Below are 19,688 nucleotides of genomic sequence, written 5' to 3'. Positions count from 1 at the left end.
GAATATGGCCCAAAAACTATATCCTTAGCATACTAAGGATCATTACATTAATCTAAACCTGACTGCAGGAGACACAGTTATCATTCATTGAGAAAGTGGACTGACACTGTAAATACTGAAGTTCATCAACTCATAACTGGGCCAGTGCAGAGGGCACAATTCCACGCATTATTTCTATTATTCAAGGTTCTAGCTAACACTAAAGCTGCACTTCTTTGATGTCCCTTTGTAGTCATAAAATCACTATAGCTAAACGAACACTGGATGCTCGATACTGATATGACCATAGAGACCTCTAACCAAGCATTTTATATGAGAAACAGTAGAGGCCAGATCCTTTATAAAACATACCCTGTTTTGTATGCTGTGTTGATTGTACTTTCATGCCCCTTTGGAATAGCAAGCGCACCTCATGCTTTGAGAGCAGTAATAGTGTACTCCTGCCATTTGGCAGTGTGCCTGCTGCTATTCATTTATCCTTATACAGTTTAAGTTTAGGTTGGCAGAAGGTGTCACTCTGAAGGACTTGAAAGCCACATTTTAAAATATTTATTTTTGCAAATGGTGCAAAATAAGCATGTAAGGCATTAAGTTTTAGGCATAGTTAAATGCATCAGGGTGATAAATTTCAGAAATAGAAGACTCCCAACATTATCCAAGACAGTGGAGGAAGAAATGGTAAAATTGTTTAAATGCTTGAAATAGATGTAAAGCTTTCTTAAGTATTAAAGGTCATGAGTTATATGGTGCGTTTCAACTGATCAGTAGACCATATGGCTTATATCTGTTCTCAATATTTTTTAAACGCTGACCATAATCTGAATCAGATTTTGAATAACTATGCTCATTTTATGACCAGTGCTGCAAATATCAAGCATTTTTCTAATTTAATCACATTCTGGGCACTGGCTGCTTCAAGCTCAAAAAACAATCACAACTATTTAGGGAAGAAGAAAGCACAACCAATAGTACATGATTGAAGGAATACTGTCATGATTTTTATGGTATACTTTTTATTTCTAAATTACACACATATATATATATTTATTATATTATATATATATTTTTTTATACAAGGTAAACAACCCCTTTAAAGGAGAAGGAAAGGCAAAGTCACTTGGGGGTGCCAAAATGTTAAGCACCCCCAAGTGACTTTAACCGCTTACCTTGTACCCCGGGCTGGTGCCCCTGTTTGGAGAAAATAGCACCAGCCCGGGGTACCTGGAGCGCAGCACTTCCTCCTTCCGCCTTCAGCTTCCTAAACTGCCGGTGGCCGGGCATGCACAGTAGAGCGAAAAAGCCGACTTAAATGTTTAAGTTCGGCTTTTCACTCTACTGCGCATGCGCGCGCAGCGAAGCCGGAAGGAGGAAGTGCCGGCAGCTACCCCGGGCTGGTGCTGTTTTCTCCTGACAGCGGCACCAGCCCGGGGTAAAAGGTAGGCGGTTAAAGTCACTTGGGGGTGCCTAACATTTTGGCACCCCCAAGTGACTTTACCTTTCTTTTTCCTTTAAGGATCATATATGTACAATTTATTGTGTATCCCCTGTATTTATGAAAACTCTTTTCTGAGAATTTTTCTCTTGAAACTTACAGAGAACATCTCTGCCAACGTAAGTCAAATACTATGTATGGAAATATACCAAAAAGTACAACAAACAGCCATAGGTTATCTGCTATTTAAAGGGAAATATGTAAACGAAGCAGATATACTCCAACAGGATTTATTTTATCGTTCCATGCCTTATCAGGCTTAGTTTGCCATTTTTGCAGGATATTGTAAATACTGTTGTTGACAAAGTACACCTACATTTTCGCTATTAGCAGCTGCGCTATTACGCCTTTGTCAGCAAGGAGGGCATCAGTCTCGTTTAGCAACTTAGGCAATAAAAAGGATATTTAATTATATTATACCTTCCCTCTAACAAACTAAGCACCATTATTACTTCGGTCAAGGTTTGAAAAAAAAAATGGTAAGTGGCAATTTCCTTTCTAAATAGGAAAGAAGCCAACCGTTAAAAATTGAAAAGAAATGCGCAGGCCGTTGCGTTCCAAACAAATGCTGACTGCATGCAAAGTACTTGGTTTGCAACCCGGATGGAAGGAGTTGGCTTCACTACCAGGAGGGAAATTGTACTGTCATCTGGGAATCTGCAGATTTTTAGCTTCTCTCAGGAGCATTTCAAGGACGTGGCTGAAAACCAGAGCAGTTTTTTTTATTGTATTGGAAGCTAATTTTGGCTTAAGCTGCATACAGTGCATGATGGACAAATTTTGCTGGTTACCTGACATCCCCTCTAGTGCCTTTAGGGTACTTACATATCTATCAATCTCTCAGAGGACATGGGGAGGCCTGCTAACTGATTAGTGGAGCAGTGAATGTCCTCATTTGTCATAATAATCTTAGAAATAGGCAGGATATGGCCTTAAACAATCAGCAACAGGATGAGAAGGTTAAACAAAGTCAGTTTGCACCACACTGTGCACTGTCAGTAGCAAATCAGTATCAAAAGTCACTATACTCCGGCAGAAATTAAAAACAATTAACGCCTAATATTAACCATAGAGTATTTAATCATCTAAAATAAATGTACAATTATTTCATGTTTAATACAAATTGTAAAAGCAACAAGGTTTGGCGTTAAGCTGCATAAAATGGTAATGAGAATATAACAAAGAACAGGCTTGTATCAAGTCCTCCAAGTGCTGCTGACCCATTGTGCTATTTATATAGCTCTGCATTGAGATGCGTTTGGAAAGCAGACTAGGAAATCCTTATTCAGTGAAGCAGTTAACTGCTACAAGGACAGCCTTTACGGAAGCCTAGTTTTCAGCTGAGGCTAAAGAAGGGAAAGGAGAACTGCAGGCTGCATTGGCATGTGCCCCAAAATCCTTTGATAACAGACAAATGTCGTCATTGGCCAGACTGGAAATCAGGAGCTGGAGCCTGCAGAGTGTACATTATTTATCAAATACTCTCATCTCTTCTCACATTGGCTTGTAATTTACTGTACTTGGACAAATGCAATTGATAATTAAGTGTCTCCATTTTCATGAATATTCTATTGTCTCTGACAAAGGGGTTATACACTGTAACTAAACTGTCTCCTTAGACAAAATGTTGGAAGCATAAGAGAAGAATTCTAAATACTTATTCTCAGGAGGAGGTTTGTGAAAGAAGCTTTAAAAAAGCTAAAATGCAAGTTTCTTTTTTCCTTTCAGAAATATGGCACATTATTATTTTAAATAAAGATGAATTATAAGGAAAAAAAAAACAGGTAATTCACTAGGGTAGACACATGATTTCAGCCACCACTGAACTCTGACAGCTCAAACCATTTGGGTACAGGACCCCAGTTCAAAATTCACTGAGCTGTGAAAGGTCAGGACTGGACAGTGTTTTTCCAGAAAATATTTAGGGGCAAATTAATCAAAATGTGAGTTTAGAGCTTAATACATAAAATCCATGTTCTATTCATTCCTGTGGGATTTTTAGAAGAGTATTTATTAAATGGTGGACTCTAACTTTAACCCACTGATAATTATGCTTCTAAAAATACCATAGGAATGAATAGAACACATGTCAGTTTCTATGTATTAAAGGAGAAGGAAAGGTAAAAACTAAGTAAGCTTATCAGAAAGGTCTATGTAAATACAGCCGTAAGCACTTATATAACAGTAATGCTGCACTGAGCCCTCTATCAAAAGAAACACAGGATTTCTTGCCTCTTTTTGTAAACATAATGTTCCAGTGTCTGACTTCCTCTCTCAGAAACATCCTTAATTCCCAGGACCAGAGTCTGCCAGTTCTCTCCCCTCTCTTGCTCCCCCTCCCACTAGAATGCTAAGAAACTGCCTCCCCCCTCCCTTAGGAATGTGTGATCTCAGCTATAAGGCTAGAGCTGCAGGCAGGAAGCTACTGAGACAAAGCTAAAATGGCAGCTGCTATCTTAAGCAAAGGGAGAAAGCTTCAAAAGCTGTTTACTCAGGTATGTTAATGGTTTCTACAGAATAAATATATTGTTCTAGGTGGAATGACTTTCGTTCTCCTTTAAGCTCTAAACTCACATTTTTATAACTCTGCCCCTTACAGTCAAATAAAATGGAAAGTAGCTAGATGGGGGAAAATCCATATATAACTAGAAAGGGAAGTTTGAGAACAAACTTCATGTTGGGTTGAAAAACATGAAGTCACTGAATGGGCTCTGCCCACTTTCTCTAACCTTGGACCACAGTTATATAGTAAAAACCACTGTGCAAAGTTTGGGGACCCTGGTTTTAATAGTGTCTGAATGGCAGCAACTTAAATTTCCCCACTGAAAGTCAACGAGTGACATCTGATTGGCGGTTGATGGCTCCACCCCCTTTTTCTAACCTGGAACTGCAGTTACCCAGTGACTAACTCTGCAAAGTTTAGTGACCCTAGGATTAATAGTTAAAGAACGGCAGCAGTTAAAATTTAAACCAATAAAAGTCAATAGGTGAATTGTGATTGGTGGTTGGTGACACCGCCCCCTTTTTCTAACCTTGAGTCGAAGTCCCTCAGTGACAAACAGTGGGCACCCTGGAATAAATAGTGTGAGAATGGCAGCTTTTTAAATTTAAACCAATAAAATTCAATGGACGAAATCTGATTGGCTGTTAATGACCCAACCCACTTTTCCTATTTTTAAACTGCAGACCCCAAGTGACCAACTTTGCAAATTTTGGGGACTTAGGCATAAAAATTGTGAGACTGACAGCATTTTACACTTCACCATTGAAAGTAAATAGGTGAAATGTTATTGGCTGTTGGTGGCTCCGCCCACTTTCTTCTAACTTTGAACGGCAAATACCCAGTGACTAACTCTGGAAAGTTTAACAACCCTGGAATTAATATTTAAATAATGGCATCAGTTTAAATATAAACAAATGAAATCTAATGGGTGGAAATGGATTGGCTGTTGGTGACTCCACCCATTTGTTCTAACCCTGAATATGTAGTCATCCAGTGACTGACTATGCAAAGTTTGGGAACCCTGACATAAATAGTGTGAGAAAAGTAGCATTTTAAATTTAAACCAAAAAAATACAATAGGTGAAGTCAAATAGGCTGTTGGTGACTCCACCCACTTTTTAAAACCTAAAAATGCAGTTCCCTAGTGACCCTGGTGTTAATACTGTGAGAATTGCAACAGGTTGAATTTCTAACCACAGTTACCACGTGACTAGCTCTGCGAAGTTTGGAGACCTTAGTATTAATATTTAAAGAATGGCAGCAGTTTAAATATAAACATATGAAATCTATAGGTGAAATCTGATTGGCTGTTGTTCACCCCGCCCACTTTTCTAAACTTGGAACATAGCCACCCAGTGACAAACTGTGCAAAGTTTGGGGACCCTGACATTAAACATGTGAGAATGGCAGCAGTTAAAATTTCCCCACTGAAAATAATGAAAGAAATGTGTTTGCCTTTAGCGGTCCCGCCCACTTTTTCTAACCTTGAGTACGAAGTCACACAGTGACTGACTGTGTAAAGTTTGCGAACCCTGGCATCAAACCAATAAAATTCAATAGGTGAAATCTGATTGGCTGTTGGTGGCTCCGCCTAGTTTTTCAAAACTAAAACTGCAGTCCTGTAGTGACCAACTGTAAAAAGTTTGGGGACCCTGGGGTTAATTCTGTGAGAATGGCAGCAGGTTGGATTTCCCCATTAAAAGTCAATAGGTAAAATCTGATTGGCTGTTGGTGGCTCCACCCACTTAAAAAAATACAAAAAACCTTAAATGTGTAGTCACCCAGTGACTGACTATGCAAAGTTTGGGAAGCCTGGCAAAAAAACAATAAAAATCAATAGGTGTCCATCCAGCAATCATCATATTTTCATTCAGGCTGACCCCATGACTATGTGATTCAAGTTTGGGGAGTGTAGCCTCAAAGCTGTAAGTTTGGCAGCAGTTTCAATTTCCCCATAAGTCAACAGTTAAAATTTGATTGGCTGTTGTTGGCCCCTCCCACTTTGCGGGGTTTTTTTTTTTTTTTTTAAACTTAAATGTGTAGTCACCCAGTGACTGACCGTACAAAGTTTGGGCATCAAACCAATAAAAATAAATGAAATTTGATTGGCTGTTGGTGGCTCCGCCCACTTTTCAAAACTAAAACTGCAGTCCCCTAGTGACCAAGTGTAAAAAGTGTGGGGACCCTGGTGTTATTACTGTGAGAATGGCAGCAGGTTGGATTTCGGCCAAATCAATAGGTAAAATCTGGTTGGCTGAAGTCGAAGAACAGTATGTTAGGGTTTTCAACCCAACACAATTAACAACACCCCTCAAGCCCAGCTACACAGACCATAATAGAACACATCTTGCAAAAGTTAGTAGGACTGTACACTGCCAATACGGTGAATGGTAAAACTGCAAAAGCATGCAGCGCCTGTAAAAAGTAATCTATTAGTTCAGTAGGTAACACTGAGACAAGCATTTAGGCTAAACCTTGTTTTGAACGATATTCGGTGCTCGTATGGCAAGTCGGCGAGTCGACCGGTATCGCAGGAGGCTGCTGATATCGACTCGCCGATCGGCCAGGTCAAAAGATTTTGATCGGGCGCCATAGAAGGCGCCTGAGCAAAATCTGCCGTCTGTGCTGAATCGGCAGGAGGTAGAAATCCTATTGTTTCTACCTCCTTATCTGCCGTTTCAGCCCTGAAGGTTAGTGGCGGGTCTGACGATCTTTCGTGCGAATCGCCACGTGTGTGGCCACCTTAAGTGTGACTGAGTAAATATTTGATTAGGTGAGCCAAAAGTGTGGCGTTTTTACTAAACAATAGGAGGACTATTGGGCAGTATGCTTTTTAAATTTTGACTTGCATTCTACTTTAAAAGGGACCTGTCACGCAAACATAAAAAGCTGTATAATAAAAGCCCTTTTCACATTTAACATGAAACCCAAAGTCTTTTTAATTAGCACCATACCCATTATAAAGGCATTTAAAAATTCCAGATGTTAATCGCATATTGCCTGCTCAACTCTATGCCTAAGGCATAGAGGTGGGGCAGACAATAACTTAAGCTTTCCATTTCAGCACTCTCTAGATGTCAGTGCACTCCTCACTTTCCCCTTCCCTCCTCACTATCTAATTGCGTAGCCAGTACATGGGCATGTGGAACCCCCCAAGTGGAATCAACCTATAAGTGTTTAGATGTGAAGAACTACCAGTGGCTTCTACACAAACGTGTGAGATACAAACACCAAAACTGATATTAAAATACAACTGTTTAGAGTTGGCCAGTTCCATTTACAAATGGCTTTTCTGTTGTAGGAAAATCAGCACATACATTAAGTTCTATAGATGTGTATACTGTATCACTGCTTCATTTAAGGAGTAGCATCTCACATTACACGAAATGTTATCCAAGATGCTCAATGGTTTTGCATTAGGGACTATCTAAAGTTACACTAATTCTAGGCCATATATGTGTAGAATACAACCGCAAATTTAAGCAACAAAAAAGCAAAATGTCAGTAGAGTGAAAGATGCAAAATACTACAGGCCAAAATTATTATTATTAATAGACTGAAGAGTCAGGAGGGGTTACACTGCAGTCTGCCATAAAAATATTTGGGGACTTTCGTTTTTTTATTTTTGTTTTTTTTTTCTATAAATTGTTATTTAGTAAGTTAACAGCAGGGAACCTCTTAACAATGATATACAGTTGTCAAAATCTATAGGAAGTAGGACTGTTAAACTTCTTGGTCAGGGTCTGTTCACTGCATGTTTTGAGAACCAGAAGTCATTTAAATACAATAGAAGCAGCACCAAGTCAATTTAAAGATTATTTTTCCCGGTTTTCTTGCAGGCCTTGCACTCAGACTCAGACTTGTGACTTAAGTCACAGGACAAGCAGATATGTAGCCATACTACAAAATAAATATTAAAGGAACAGTAACCAAAAAAATGTAAGTATCAAAATAATTAAAATATTATGTACCATTGCCCTGCACTGGAAAATGTTGTGTGTTTGCTTCAGAAACACTTCTACATAAACAAAGTTGCTTTGTATTAGAGCCAGTTTTAATGGCTGCCCCTGTGGCTACACAGCGGTTTTGTTTATATAACCTATAGTTGTCTTTCTAAAGCAAACACAAACTTTTACCAGCACAGGGAAACAGTACATTATATTTTAATTATTGCAAAACATTTTTATTTCTTATTGTTATCGTTCCTTTTAAAAAATTAAAAAAAAACACAATGGGTGGTTTGATGGAAACCACTGACTGTTATCATAAAGTCTCAGAATGCTGTCAGTTCTGGTTTAACGGGTACTAAAGGGACAGAAGTTTAAAATAAATAAAACTGCACAGTTTGTGGCAACATTTAAGTTATGTGTGTGTGTGTGTTTTCATTGCAAAAACAGTTTCCCTAAAAAAAACACTGTAAAATGTTATACGGGGTACCTGAAACAATATTTAATAATCTGAATATTTTTCACTACCATCTTCCCACTTTACATGCCCATTCTGGGCACATTGGTAGCCACATGGTCTGCTGTCCCTATTCTTATGTTCCTGACAATAAAAAGTAATTCAAGACTGCTACTTGGTGGTGTGAGTAAGCCTCACACAGGAGTGAGTAAAGCTCAACCCGCACCCAACCCTAACCTGTCCGCTCCCAGCCCGAACCCTACTAACCTGACTAGTCCCTTCTATTTATAGACCCTCACCTGAACCGCCCACCAATGATGTCACACAAGGGGCGGGGGCGCTCCTATAAATAAGATATATATTATATATATTATTAATATATGTAGGGGTTTGAAAAAAATGGGTCCCGTAGGATGGACACCTCTAGTATAGGCCCCAGGGTGGAGCTTAGTAAGCAGTTTCATGTTATAGGACACTCTAGGAGTGCCATGTAGGATATAATAGCTAGAATGGGCAGATATTGCCCCTCCAGGAGTGGTAGAGGGGTTAAGACCCCCCAGCATTACATCAGCTGGAAGATCAGGGCACACAGTGTCTAGACAGGTGGATCAAGCCCCTACTAGATGGGAGATTCCTTGTGAGTCCTTGTGGTGGGTCTCCATTTTTCCAGCTTGAATGGTTGCCCCCATGGCCTCACACCAGCTTATTTATATAAACTATATTAGCGTTACTGTAGCAAAAACACAACTTTTACCAGTGCAGGGCAACAGTACATTATATTTTAATTGATTTAAAAAACTTTCATTTTTGGTGTTACTGTTCCTTTAAGTCCCAGGGTGGGGAATACAATACCACAGTATTATCCCTGGGTGGAGGCACGCCATTAAAGGAAAAATACCTGTCCCCCAATAGTAAGTGGGGCTCAGGACTCCAGTAGCGCCAAAGTAACACTCAGTAGCAGCACTGCCAACTAAAGTGGGCTACATATATATTATAGAAACAAAAGGTGCACTCCCTACAAACAATCAACTGCCACAGTTTATACATATACACACACACACATTTCACACAGGGATGTATTTCAGCCATAGGCACCAGCCTTAGCTCTTTTCACCACAAAGTTACCAGCTACCCCCCTAAAGCTGCCATCTAGGCAAGGGGACTATATGGTAAATACAGCCCTGACTTCAGTGATGTGTTACTAGTAGAAAAGGTAAACACACTAAAACTTTAAACTTATTTTTGCAGTTTTAATTAAGGGGAATATAGAACATAGCAGCATCTTGAGAATCTTAAAGGTCAAAGCTACAACAATAAGAGGAGCAAAATTGGGTTATGAAATCAAAACCTTCCCCCCCGTACCAGGCCGACCTGGTAAAATTCATTCCAGGGCCTGGGCCAGTAACCGGCAATGTTTTTAATGGTAAACTTGTAATCCCTAGTTATTTTACCTCCAACCTACCTGGAAACCAACCACATTTTGCCTCCCCGATCCCCTGTATCCTGCCAATTACCTCTTACCTTGTCTCCTCACTGATTCTCCCTGCACTTTGCCTGCCAATGTTACAGCCCTGCCCCCTTTATGTCATAGTCATTCCCCATTTGCGTCATATATCTGCCTATTTTCGGCCATGCCCCACAATATTAGTCAATAAGAGGCCAACAAAAAGGTAGCAACCCTAAAGATGGCCAAAAAAGAATGGGACCACTGGGATCAATCCTTACATCTTAACTTAACAGGCAGACCCAAAACCTTTTTCTTTTTTCAGAAATCTTGTAAATATATTTTAAAGATCCAACAGAAAATCAGTAAATGATTGAATGAAGTAAAAACCCTATTCACTATCTTACAGAGCAGATGAGCGCTATGTTCCATTTGTACTGGCTTTGGACAAGGTAGGCTTTCTGTACTTGCCCAGTTACTGCTACTGTCAAAATAGGTGACTCAACCTGGCAATTGGAAAATTAATCACAAGCACTGAAATTCCTCCACTATTTTACAGAAAGCATTGCTGACTTCTGATAGTCCACTCATCATTTATTTACTTTTTATTTAACAAATGTTTAGATAAGCAACCCATGAATTCCAGGAAACAGGAAGAAGCAGTAAGCAGAAGTGCCACCACTGAAAATCAATGAAGGCATTTTGAAAGAAAACATGCAGCCAAAGAGCGGGCAGAAAGCAGTACACTAGCAGCTGAAGGACAATGAAAGACATACTGTGCAACACGAATTCCCTCTTTCTGCTTCATTTAACCTGTTTCATTGCTGTCATACAAAGTCAGCGTTTTCATTCAGCACCCTTGTGCAAACTGAATTGCGTGTGGACGGATTAGTGTCTTCATAGCGTACCTAAAACAACTGTCATATTCTTTTCTTGTTTTCCCTCAAATTATCATGAGAACTTAGCCAGGATAAAGACTTGTCAGTGCAACAAAGGGGGGAAAAAAAGTGTCTAGATTTTTCTGTAGAGCTGATGTTTCTCAACGATCTGAAGTAAAGCAAGTTATTACACATTGAGAAAATCTATATGCAGCTGAATGTAAATATTTGGTCACCGCTTGCTAAATTACATATTTGCTTAATTTTGTAAGGGAATAGAAGGAACTGCAGGAATCAGTGGGTTAATAAAACAACATCTAACTGTGCATTAACATTTGGAAATGTTATTTTTTAGTTCACAAACTTTAAAATATAGGAACAAATAAAAAAGCAATTGTGGCATGTGCAAAGGTCTGGACATTTGTCCAGTGATAAATGCTGTCTCTGACCATATTGACCTCATTAGGCATTTATTAGGCCAATAGTCATTGGAGGCAGATACTATATTGGTGTTGCCTAACCTGGTGCCCTTCTGTTGTAAATGTGCAATTCCCAGCACACTGGAAGGTATAGCAAAACAAGAAAAGTCATACTTTTAATATTCCTACTCTACATAAAAGATGGAGTCTCTATTTTTCCGAGGGCTGCACCACAACCTGACCTTGACATTTTTTACAATATAAGGTTAGGAAGAAACGCAGATTGTTATGGAGTTTTTTAATAGAGTAATTCTGCTAAGTGTTTATTGCTTCTCCAGCGGCTCAGCCATTAAATAATGTCACTCATTTAGAATAATAGGCTCTCTCAAACATAGTGCTTGTTAACAAGCCATGAGAAGCAGATAGAAAGAGGTTTTTTCTCCTGCCATAATATAACCTTGCTGGTACAAGAAAGCACCAGAGGCCATCTTTCTGTCTGTTCCCAGACAGTGCTTGTGTCACCCTGGTCAGGTATTTGTGAAGTAAGGAACTTATTTAGTGATTTCTGTACTGTGCATGCACATAGCTCATTCAGTGCAGGGGATGCCATGCAACAGGTATAGTGCACCTGCTGAAAGTACCATGGATCAGTGAATTTTTTTTTTTTTTTTTTTTTTTAAAGAAGAGGAGTACCAGACCAGGGTAGCACATCTTTATCAGAAGAAAGGGATACTATTACAATGGTCCCCTTCCTCCCTCTCAGTTACTAAAATAAAAAGAAAGACTAACACTTAAAATGGAAATTAAGTGTAAATGTGATTTGTACACCATATTGGGATAGATATCTAACACAGTCCCAATGTATTATACCCTGACCTAATGAATTTCACAACAGCACCTTGGCTACACTGCAAATGGTTTGGATCTAAGGACTATGGATTCCCCCCCGGCCATTTGATTAAGTCCCCTGCCTGAGGACCTGATATCTAGAGATACATGACCTGAACAACCACTTATGCGGCCAAACTGGGCAAAGAACCTGGTTTTCTTGAATTACTGTACAGCTCTTACTGCAGTGACAATTGTCCATAGAAAATGTGTACTATTCACAGTAATATCTGTTATGACTCATGATTCTAAAAGTGAAGGCAATATAAAGGCTACATGGTAATTTGACTTGTCATATACACGTATAACCTGCCCAACTAATGTTAAAATCTGTCAACTAACTTAATCAATCAATTTCCACCCCAAAAAACTAACCCCAAGACACTTTTTGCCACAGTAAATGACCATTGTTGGTGATGAAGCACATGGCTTTCCATCACTTTCCTTTGGGGCATTCCACTACAGATTGCATTGGTGACAGGACACTGTTTGAGCCAGTCTGTGCTTTGCCAAAATACTGTACTTACATCTCTGTAGTAAATGTGTACCAAACCAAGTGTACCAATCATCATCATAAATGGTACTTCTGCATGAGATACACTACGGGGCATATTTACTAAAACTAACATTTTTCATTTAATTTTAATTTTAGAATTCAAGTTAACTCGAGTCCACAAATATTTTCTATTTACTAAAAAGTCTGAACTGCAAAAGTCTGTACAAGAAAAGTCACAGAATAGTCACGAAGATCCCCAATTTTTCGACTTGTCGCATGAAAACCATTAAAAAAACAAAATCAGACTGTTAGTAAATGGTTTCCTATGATGCTTTACAAATAATTGGCTTTTCAGTACAAAAATAATACACAGGGGCTCTAATAAAGCATGCTTAGCAAGCTCACATCATATTATAGTTACGGATTTTCTTTGTACAAATAGTAGATAAAGCTAAATAAAAATTTATCTGGTGCAGAACTGTCCATCTGGTATCCCTTGAATTCTATACAACTCACGGAAATGCTTACATTCTCCATCAAATTGCCCATCATTATGAAAGCCTGAAGCAAATCCAACTGACCCTATAAAATATATGGATCCATATAGGGCATTCCTATTAACAGCTTAAAGGAGAAGGACAGGCAAAGTCACTTGGGGGTGCCAAAATGTTAGTCACCCCCAAGTGACTTTAATTGCTTACCTTCTACCCCGGGCTGGTGTCCCTGTACGGAGAGAACAGCACCAGCCCGGGGTAGCTGCAGCGCTTCCTTCTTCCTGGTTCGGGTGCACGCGCATGCAAAAAGCCTAACTTTAACAGAGAAGTCGGCTTTTCACTCTACTGCGCATGCGCGCATCGTTTAGTCCTTAGAAAACGAAGCAGGAAGCGCTGCGCTACCGGTAAGCGATTAAAGTCACTTGGGGATGCCTAACATTTTGGCCTTTCCAGTTGTAAAATGACCCCTAAAGTCTGATTTTTGTTTCTCACTAAAATACATTGGCTGCCAGATGTAAATGCATGAAAACAAGAAGCCATTTCAATTTCTTTGATGACATTTTTCATAACACCATTAGGGAACAGATTTTGTAGGAAAAAAATGTTGACCTGTTGTGTAACAAGAACCTGAAGGTGGAATGAGGTTGGTGAGGCACTGGGAGTGAGGGCTGATGTTAGCCTTTTTCATGGAATGAGCAAAGCAACATGGAACTGAAGGGAAAAGAAAGCAGAGACGACAGCCTGCCAGTCAGTGGTACTCTTGCACTCTCAATATTAGCTTAGTGCTCTAAAGTCCAGGAAGAATACATTACCTGGCAAAGCCTCAAGGTGTTTGAATAATGACTTCAAACTGTAGTCAGGACTTAGTGGCATCCTTTTAAACTTGCATAGCAGCCCAAGTAAAATGAAAATGTAATTCAACATGAAGGCGTTAAAAGGCAGGAAATGTCTTTGCTGGAGCGAGATCGTGGTTGGAACATGTCAGTTACCTTGTGCACCTGCTCTGAGTTTTGTTAAAAACGTTCAGTTCCAATGACGTCAGATTCATGTAGGATGAAAATCACATAAATCTGTAATAATAAGGAGGGGGTTAGATGTAGAGACAGGACCACATCTTTGCCAAGTGCAGCAAACCTGTCTTGGTATGGAAATATTTAAGGATTTCCATGGCAACAGAGCACCAAAGCCCCCAGAGAGCAGTGAGTCATTCTTCTGCTAGATTTCAGGCAAAATGGACCGCCCGTCAGGATCAACTCATACTCTTTATGTGCTTGTGTGTAATGTTCCCTCTAATTCCTTCTTGGCTATGTGTGCAAAAAAATTATTTTCTGTATATATTTTAAACCTGTATGCACATTTTTGAAAACTGTATGCTAAGTTCAAAAGAAACACAAAATATTTTGTGTACACAACAATTTCGAGTGTCTGCTGACCTGACCTGCACATCCTACATGGTTAATTAGAAATAAATTTAGATGCATGCTGTAGACTAAACCGATTTATATGCAGCCATGCATCCAAATTAATTGCTAATTAGCCATGCAGGATGTAGATTCGATATGTGGCCGGTATTAAAGAGGTGAGGTGGCAACCCTAGCTGGCCTCAAAATGTGTGTGTGTATGTATGAGCGCACAGCTTAGAGGGAACATTTGTGGTAGGAAACACTACCTGCCTGCATGCATAATGCACACATTAAAATTGTGCATTAAAAGAATAACTGGTTCTGTTTAGGTTTAGAATAACTGGTTCTGCTTCAGCGCACAATTAAATTCTTGACAATAATTGCCACATTCACAGAGCCTGTGGGAGAACTTGGCCTGCACAGAGCTTTCACCTCCTGTGGGATGAATTGGAACCCTAAGGGGCACATTTACTAATCCATGAATCCGAATGGGAAAAATTCGGATTGGAAACGAACATTTTGTGACTTTTTCGTATTATTTGCGATTTTTTCGTCGCTGTTACGTCTTTTTCGTAAATTGTCGCAACTTTTTCGTAGCCGTTACGACTTGCGCGAAAAGTCGCGACTTTTTCGTAGCCGTTACGATTTGCTCGTATATTTTCGCGACTTTTTCGTATTGAGCGCTCGTAAACGGTGGGCAAAACTTTCAGACTTGCATGATTTTGGAAGCCTCCCATAGGACTCAATGGCACTCTGCAGCTCCAACCTGGCCCAAGGAAAGTCACGATACTGAAGCTTGAATGAATCCGAAACTTTTGTACTCGGCGCAACGGCTACGAAAAAGTCGCAACAATTTGCAACGCTACTAAAAAGTCGCAACAAAATACCGATCATTACGAAAAAAACGCATTCGGACGCTTTTCGGACGTTCGTGGATTAGTAAATGTGCCCCTAAGGGTGATGGCACATATGGAGATTTGTTGCCCGCGATAAATCCGCTCTACCACAGGCAACTAATCTCCTAAAAATGCTTACCCATAGGCAATAATGTAAATTAGCAGTGGAAAAACATACAGATTACCAAAGTAGCCTAAAGTTGCCTTATGAAGAAACTTTGAAAAACCGAAGCAACAAATATGTTTTCCTACATTATGGTCAGTGGGAAAGCATTTTCAGGAGATTAGTTGCCCCTGATAGAGGAGATTTATCGTGGGCGACTAATCTTCACATATGCAATAGCCCTACTTATAAGCCAGGTCTGATCTACCAATATCAATGCCCAACCTTACTTTGTAACATACAGAAAGCAGATAAAAAGTATTTGCATAGATTAAAGAGGATCTAAATCCAAAATTAATTGATATAAACCTATCCAGATTAACCCTTTTCTAATTTACATTTATTTTTGTATTTGAATTGCTTTCTTAGATATTAGCACAATGTTTACTGCTAGGCAGGCTTCAGTTTAACAGCGTTTAGAAGACCAAGAGCCTCAGCAACCACAACTGTCTGCATTTAGTTAACCCTTGTTTTCCGGACTTTCAATTTGCAGCCTAAAAATGCAAAGGTGGAGATCAGCCAGAATACACTCATGTGCATTTTGTAGCCAAGTCCACCTCATGTAGCAGTGACAGGAGGTTCCTGTTCATGACGGTTACTAAACACAGGGAGGGAGTGGGCCATCCTGCTGTTTTCTGACATTTTTCTTCCATAGGCAAAGTGTTCATTCTGCATCAGTTTCATGTTCAAATAAATGGCCCTGTGTCCCTTTCATTTTAACTTAAGAGTGCCTGTCTATAAATGTTAGAAAACCTAGAATGTTGTAAGAAAGAAGTCATTGGACAAAGAAGGCCATGGCTAAGCTCATCACAGAGGTTAAGAGTATTACTGTAGGCTCTGAAAGTGGTGCTTGGCCATGAATACTGTTTCTTTTCCCCTGGAACACAGACAGTAAAATGCTCACAATATCAACTAAATGAATAAGAAAATAACATTTACAACATGACTACAGTTATACTTAAGTGAATCTACACAAATATATATATACTGTATACACATGCTAAATGGGAGAGTTTGCTGCAAAAGGAACCAAAATATCTTTGGTAAGTTCTACTTTCCCTTTAAATCTATGTGTATCAGGCAGCTTCCACAGCAAATAGCAGATGCAGCAGTTATGTGGATGTTTAGAAAAATAAAAAATTCTCAATAAAACCAAGTATTTAGCTTGCAGCCTGGAGCAGTACTTGCTTGATCTGTCTTGATACATTTTGCAGATCAATACAGTACATACAGCATCAAAACTGCCCTACATATACAACAAATACATTAATTAATTGAACAAGCCCTTTAACATCACTGTTCCCCAGTACAAAAAGGAAGACTAACAAAGAGCACTTTGTTGGAAAGAGATCGGATTCTGCAGATAATCTGCCTTTATCTCCTGTTGCCCATTTACCAGAGAAAGGAAACCTCAAAACTATTGCATTAAATAATTTTCAATGTACTGACTATACTCATAACAACTGTGCAGGCACATAAATCAAGGATGTAAATATAGTGTGTCATCAGACTTGGCTGTGTGTACATAAGGTTACTTTTAATACAATAATAATGAGCATGCATGAGTGAATGTAAAATAGCAATCAACTTGCTGCTGCTTCTGCAGAGTGACAGTGAGTATTTTTATCATGTGCTAATTTATTCATCGCACCAGGCTGCAATATATTATGAAGCAGATTATGTGAGCTCTGTCTGTCAAGGCAGCATGCAACAAATTGAAGCCAAGGGTGATTCGGGGGGAATTGACTATAGAAATGCAAGTGTGGAAGAGGCAAAGCCAACTCCCTCTAATCCCTGTGACATATATACAATATGACGAACACTGCCATCAGTGTGCATGTGGCTATCAGTCATGAAGCTTCCTGTGCCCAGGACTGTTCAAATACCTTCTCTGCCCCCCCCCCCTCAAAATCACACGCACTGAAGTTTTCTGCGCATCCGCCCCCATTGCTCCGTATGTGAGGTGCAGCTGGGTGGCATGCTGCCCCAAAATTTATGCCGGCCTAACCCCGGGCCTTTGTGGCCTCACCACAAATCCGGGCCTAAAGGGAATACAGGATAAAGAAGTACTCACGCCTCCTTATAGTAAATTGCAATAGTAATTGTGACTGTAACAGCAAATTCTCACACACACACTTATCTACCCACTGTTTGGTTGCCCCTGCTGAGCTGCAAATTTATAAATAAATTGAAAGATTAATCCCTCCAAAGCAAAAGCTGGAGCTTCTGAATCTGGGTCATTGTGCAAATGGACTGAAGCGCAGATGGTTTCAGATAATGTCTGGCATCACAGTCCTGTGAAACATACTATATAGCAAAACATCCATCCTGCACTGAACAATAAACCTTACAATGATCAGGTCATGGAAGGCATGGAAAATCAGGCTTTCTAAGTTCATAAAAACACTGGTAACCATCTTACAAATGACCCCTACAATAATATAAAATGATGCCAATATTTATATAGAGAATAATGTGCCCCCTATTGGAAAACACATGGATATCAGAAGTGACTAAGGAATAATATGACCATATGAAGGCACAAGTCCACGGGTCAAATGCTTTCATAAAGTTCAAGGAACTCCAAAGGTAATTTATAATATCTTCACATTTTACAACAGGTACATTATTTTCTTCATTTAAAAGTCATGAAGTCATGACACATGAGACTACTAAGCGCCATTTAAACATACATATTTCAAAGGGGACATATGTGGTATTGGTCATAACATGCAATAACATTCTTTCATTGACGAAAATTGAACCAAGTTTGGAATAAAAAAATGGAATCAGAGGTGGTAGAAAATTTTACAGAGCATGGATACATAGCTAACCAATTAGGAGGCTGTCTCCTTTAAGCATACTGATGGTCCTTGTGTATTATGTTGTACCTACACTAGGGCACAGCAGAAATAAGTGTAAAAAAAATACAAAGCAAAAAATATACCCAAGATTCAGTTATGCTTACTTTTTCTGATCCAGTATATAAGCCGGCTAAATAAGTGAGACCAGGAGGTGGTTTTTCTTTGAAAAAACAAACCAAAATAGTCTTCTCTATGCGTGTGTTTACAAGGGTACGGACATCCTAAAATTGCGGTGTTTTTGTCTCAGTGGGAATGTATCTGTATTTGCAGCTCCATTAGGTGACCCAAGCAGTTGTTAGGGAAAGAAATGTCTCAGACTCCAACAAAATAGCTAAATGTTATATTGCTGCAATAGGATATTCTGGGGGAGCATTGTTTATTATAATTGGAGATCTCAACAACATTCAGGATATTATAATCAGACAGATAACATACCCAAATGTAAAAGAATGGCGTAATACTGTCAATGACATCTATCTTAATGACTGCCTCGCTAAACAATAAACACACTGTTTTTATTGCTACATGGTCACCATGATAATATTAATAATAGCAGACCTATTACATGACCTCATTACTTGCTTTTTCTATGATAGAAATAAACAGGTGACCACATAATTTTGTTTGTATATTATATTGTTTTATTTTATCATCATATTATATTATTTTACTATACGTCCCCAACAACATATAGAATGTGGAACATCCTGAAAAAAATGTTAAAAAGTGAATTGGATTTAAAATGCCAGCTGGCAACATTGTTGATGTCTCTCAAAAAAGTATTATACCCATTCAATAACCATTTCAACACTGCCCATTATACAATACACACATAGGAAGGACAGTCGCATCTCAGAAAACAACCCAAAACAAAAAAAATAATCTTTAATATAATCCACTGCTTTAGTAATTATCACCTTACAAATTTAAGTCTTGGGAAGGGGCTAGTGGCTCAAATGCCAAGGTGGAGGGCTAGAAGTACTTTTACCTATTGACATCTATTGGTGCACCTCATTATTTTAATTAATGAGGTACTGTTATCCAGAATGCTCGGGACCTGGGGTTTTCTGGATAAGGGATCTTTCCATAATTTAATTTACTTAAAATCTACTAAAATGTAATTTAAAGATAAAATAAACCCAATAGGATTGTTTTGCCTCCAATTAAGATTAATTATACAGGTATGGGACCTATTATCCAGAATGCTTGGGACCTGGTGTTTTCCAGATAAGGGATCTTTCCATAATTTGTATCTCCATACCTTAAGTCTGCTAAAAAAAATGTAAATATTGAATAAACCGAATAGGATTGTTTTGCCTCCAATAAGGATTAATTATATCTTGG

At 39.0% G+C, this 19,688-nt stretch overlaps 1 protein-coding gene across 2 annotated transcripts in view; it reads right to left on the bottom strand.

Moving 5' to 3' along the window:
* Positions 1-19,688, bottom strand: part of fam207a (family with sequence similarity 207 member A) — an 87,590-nt gene that overhangs the window by 38,758 nt on the left and 29,144 nt on the right. Inside the window, exon 1 of one of the 2 annotated variants that reach the window (XM_018097030.1) lies at positions 13,831-13,906. Within the exon in view, the coding sequence (XP_017952519.1) occupies positions 13,831-13,891 (61 nt within the window). The 5' untranslated portion in view covers positions 13,892-13,906. 2 annotated transcript variants of the gene reach the window in all.

Source organism: Xenopus tropicalis, chromosome 9 (genome assembly GCF_000004195.4).
Source record: "Xenopus tropicalis strain Nigerian chromosome 9, UCB_Xtro_10.0, whole genome shotgun sequence".
Taxonomy (NCBI): Eukaryota; Metazoa; Chordata; class Amphibia; order Anura; family Pipidae; genus Xenopus; species Xenopus tropicalis.
Note: the sequence above shows the minus strand (reverse complement) of the source record. Positions and strands in the feature narration are given on the sequence as shown.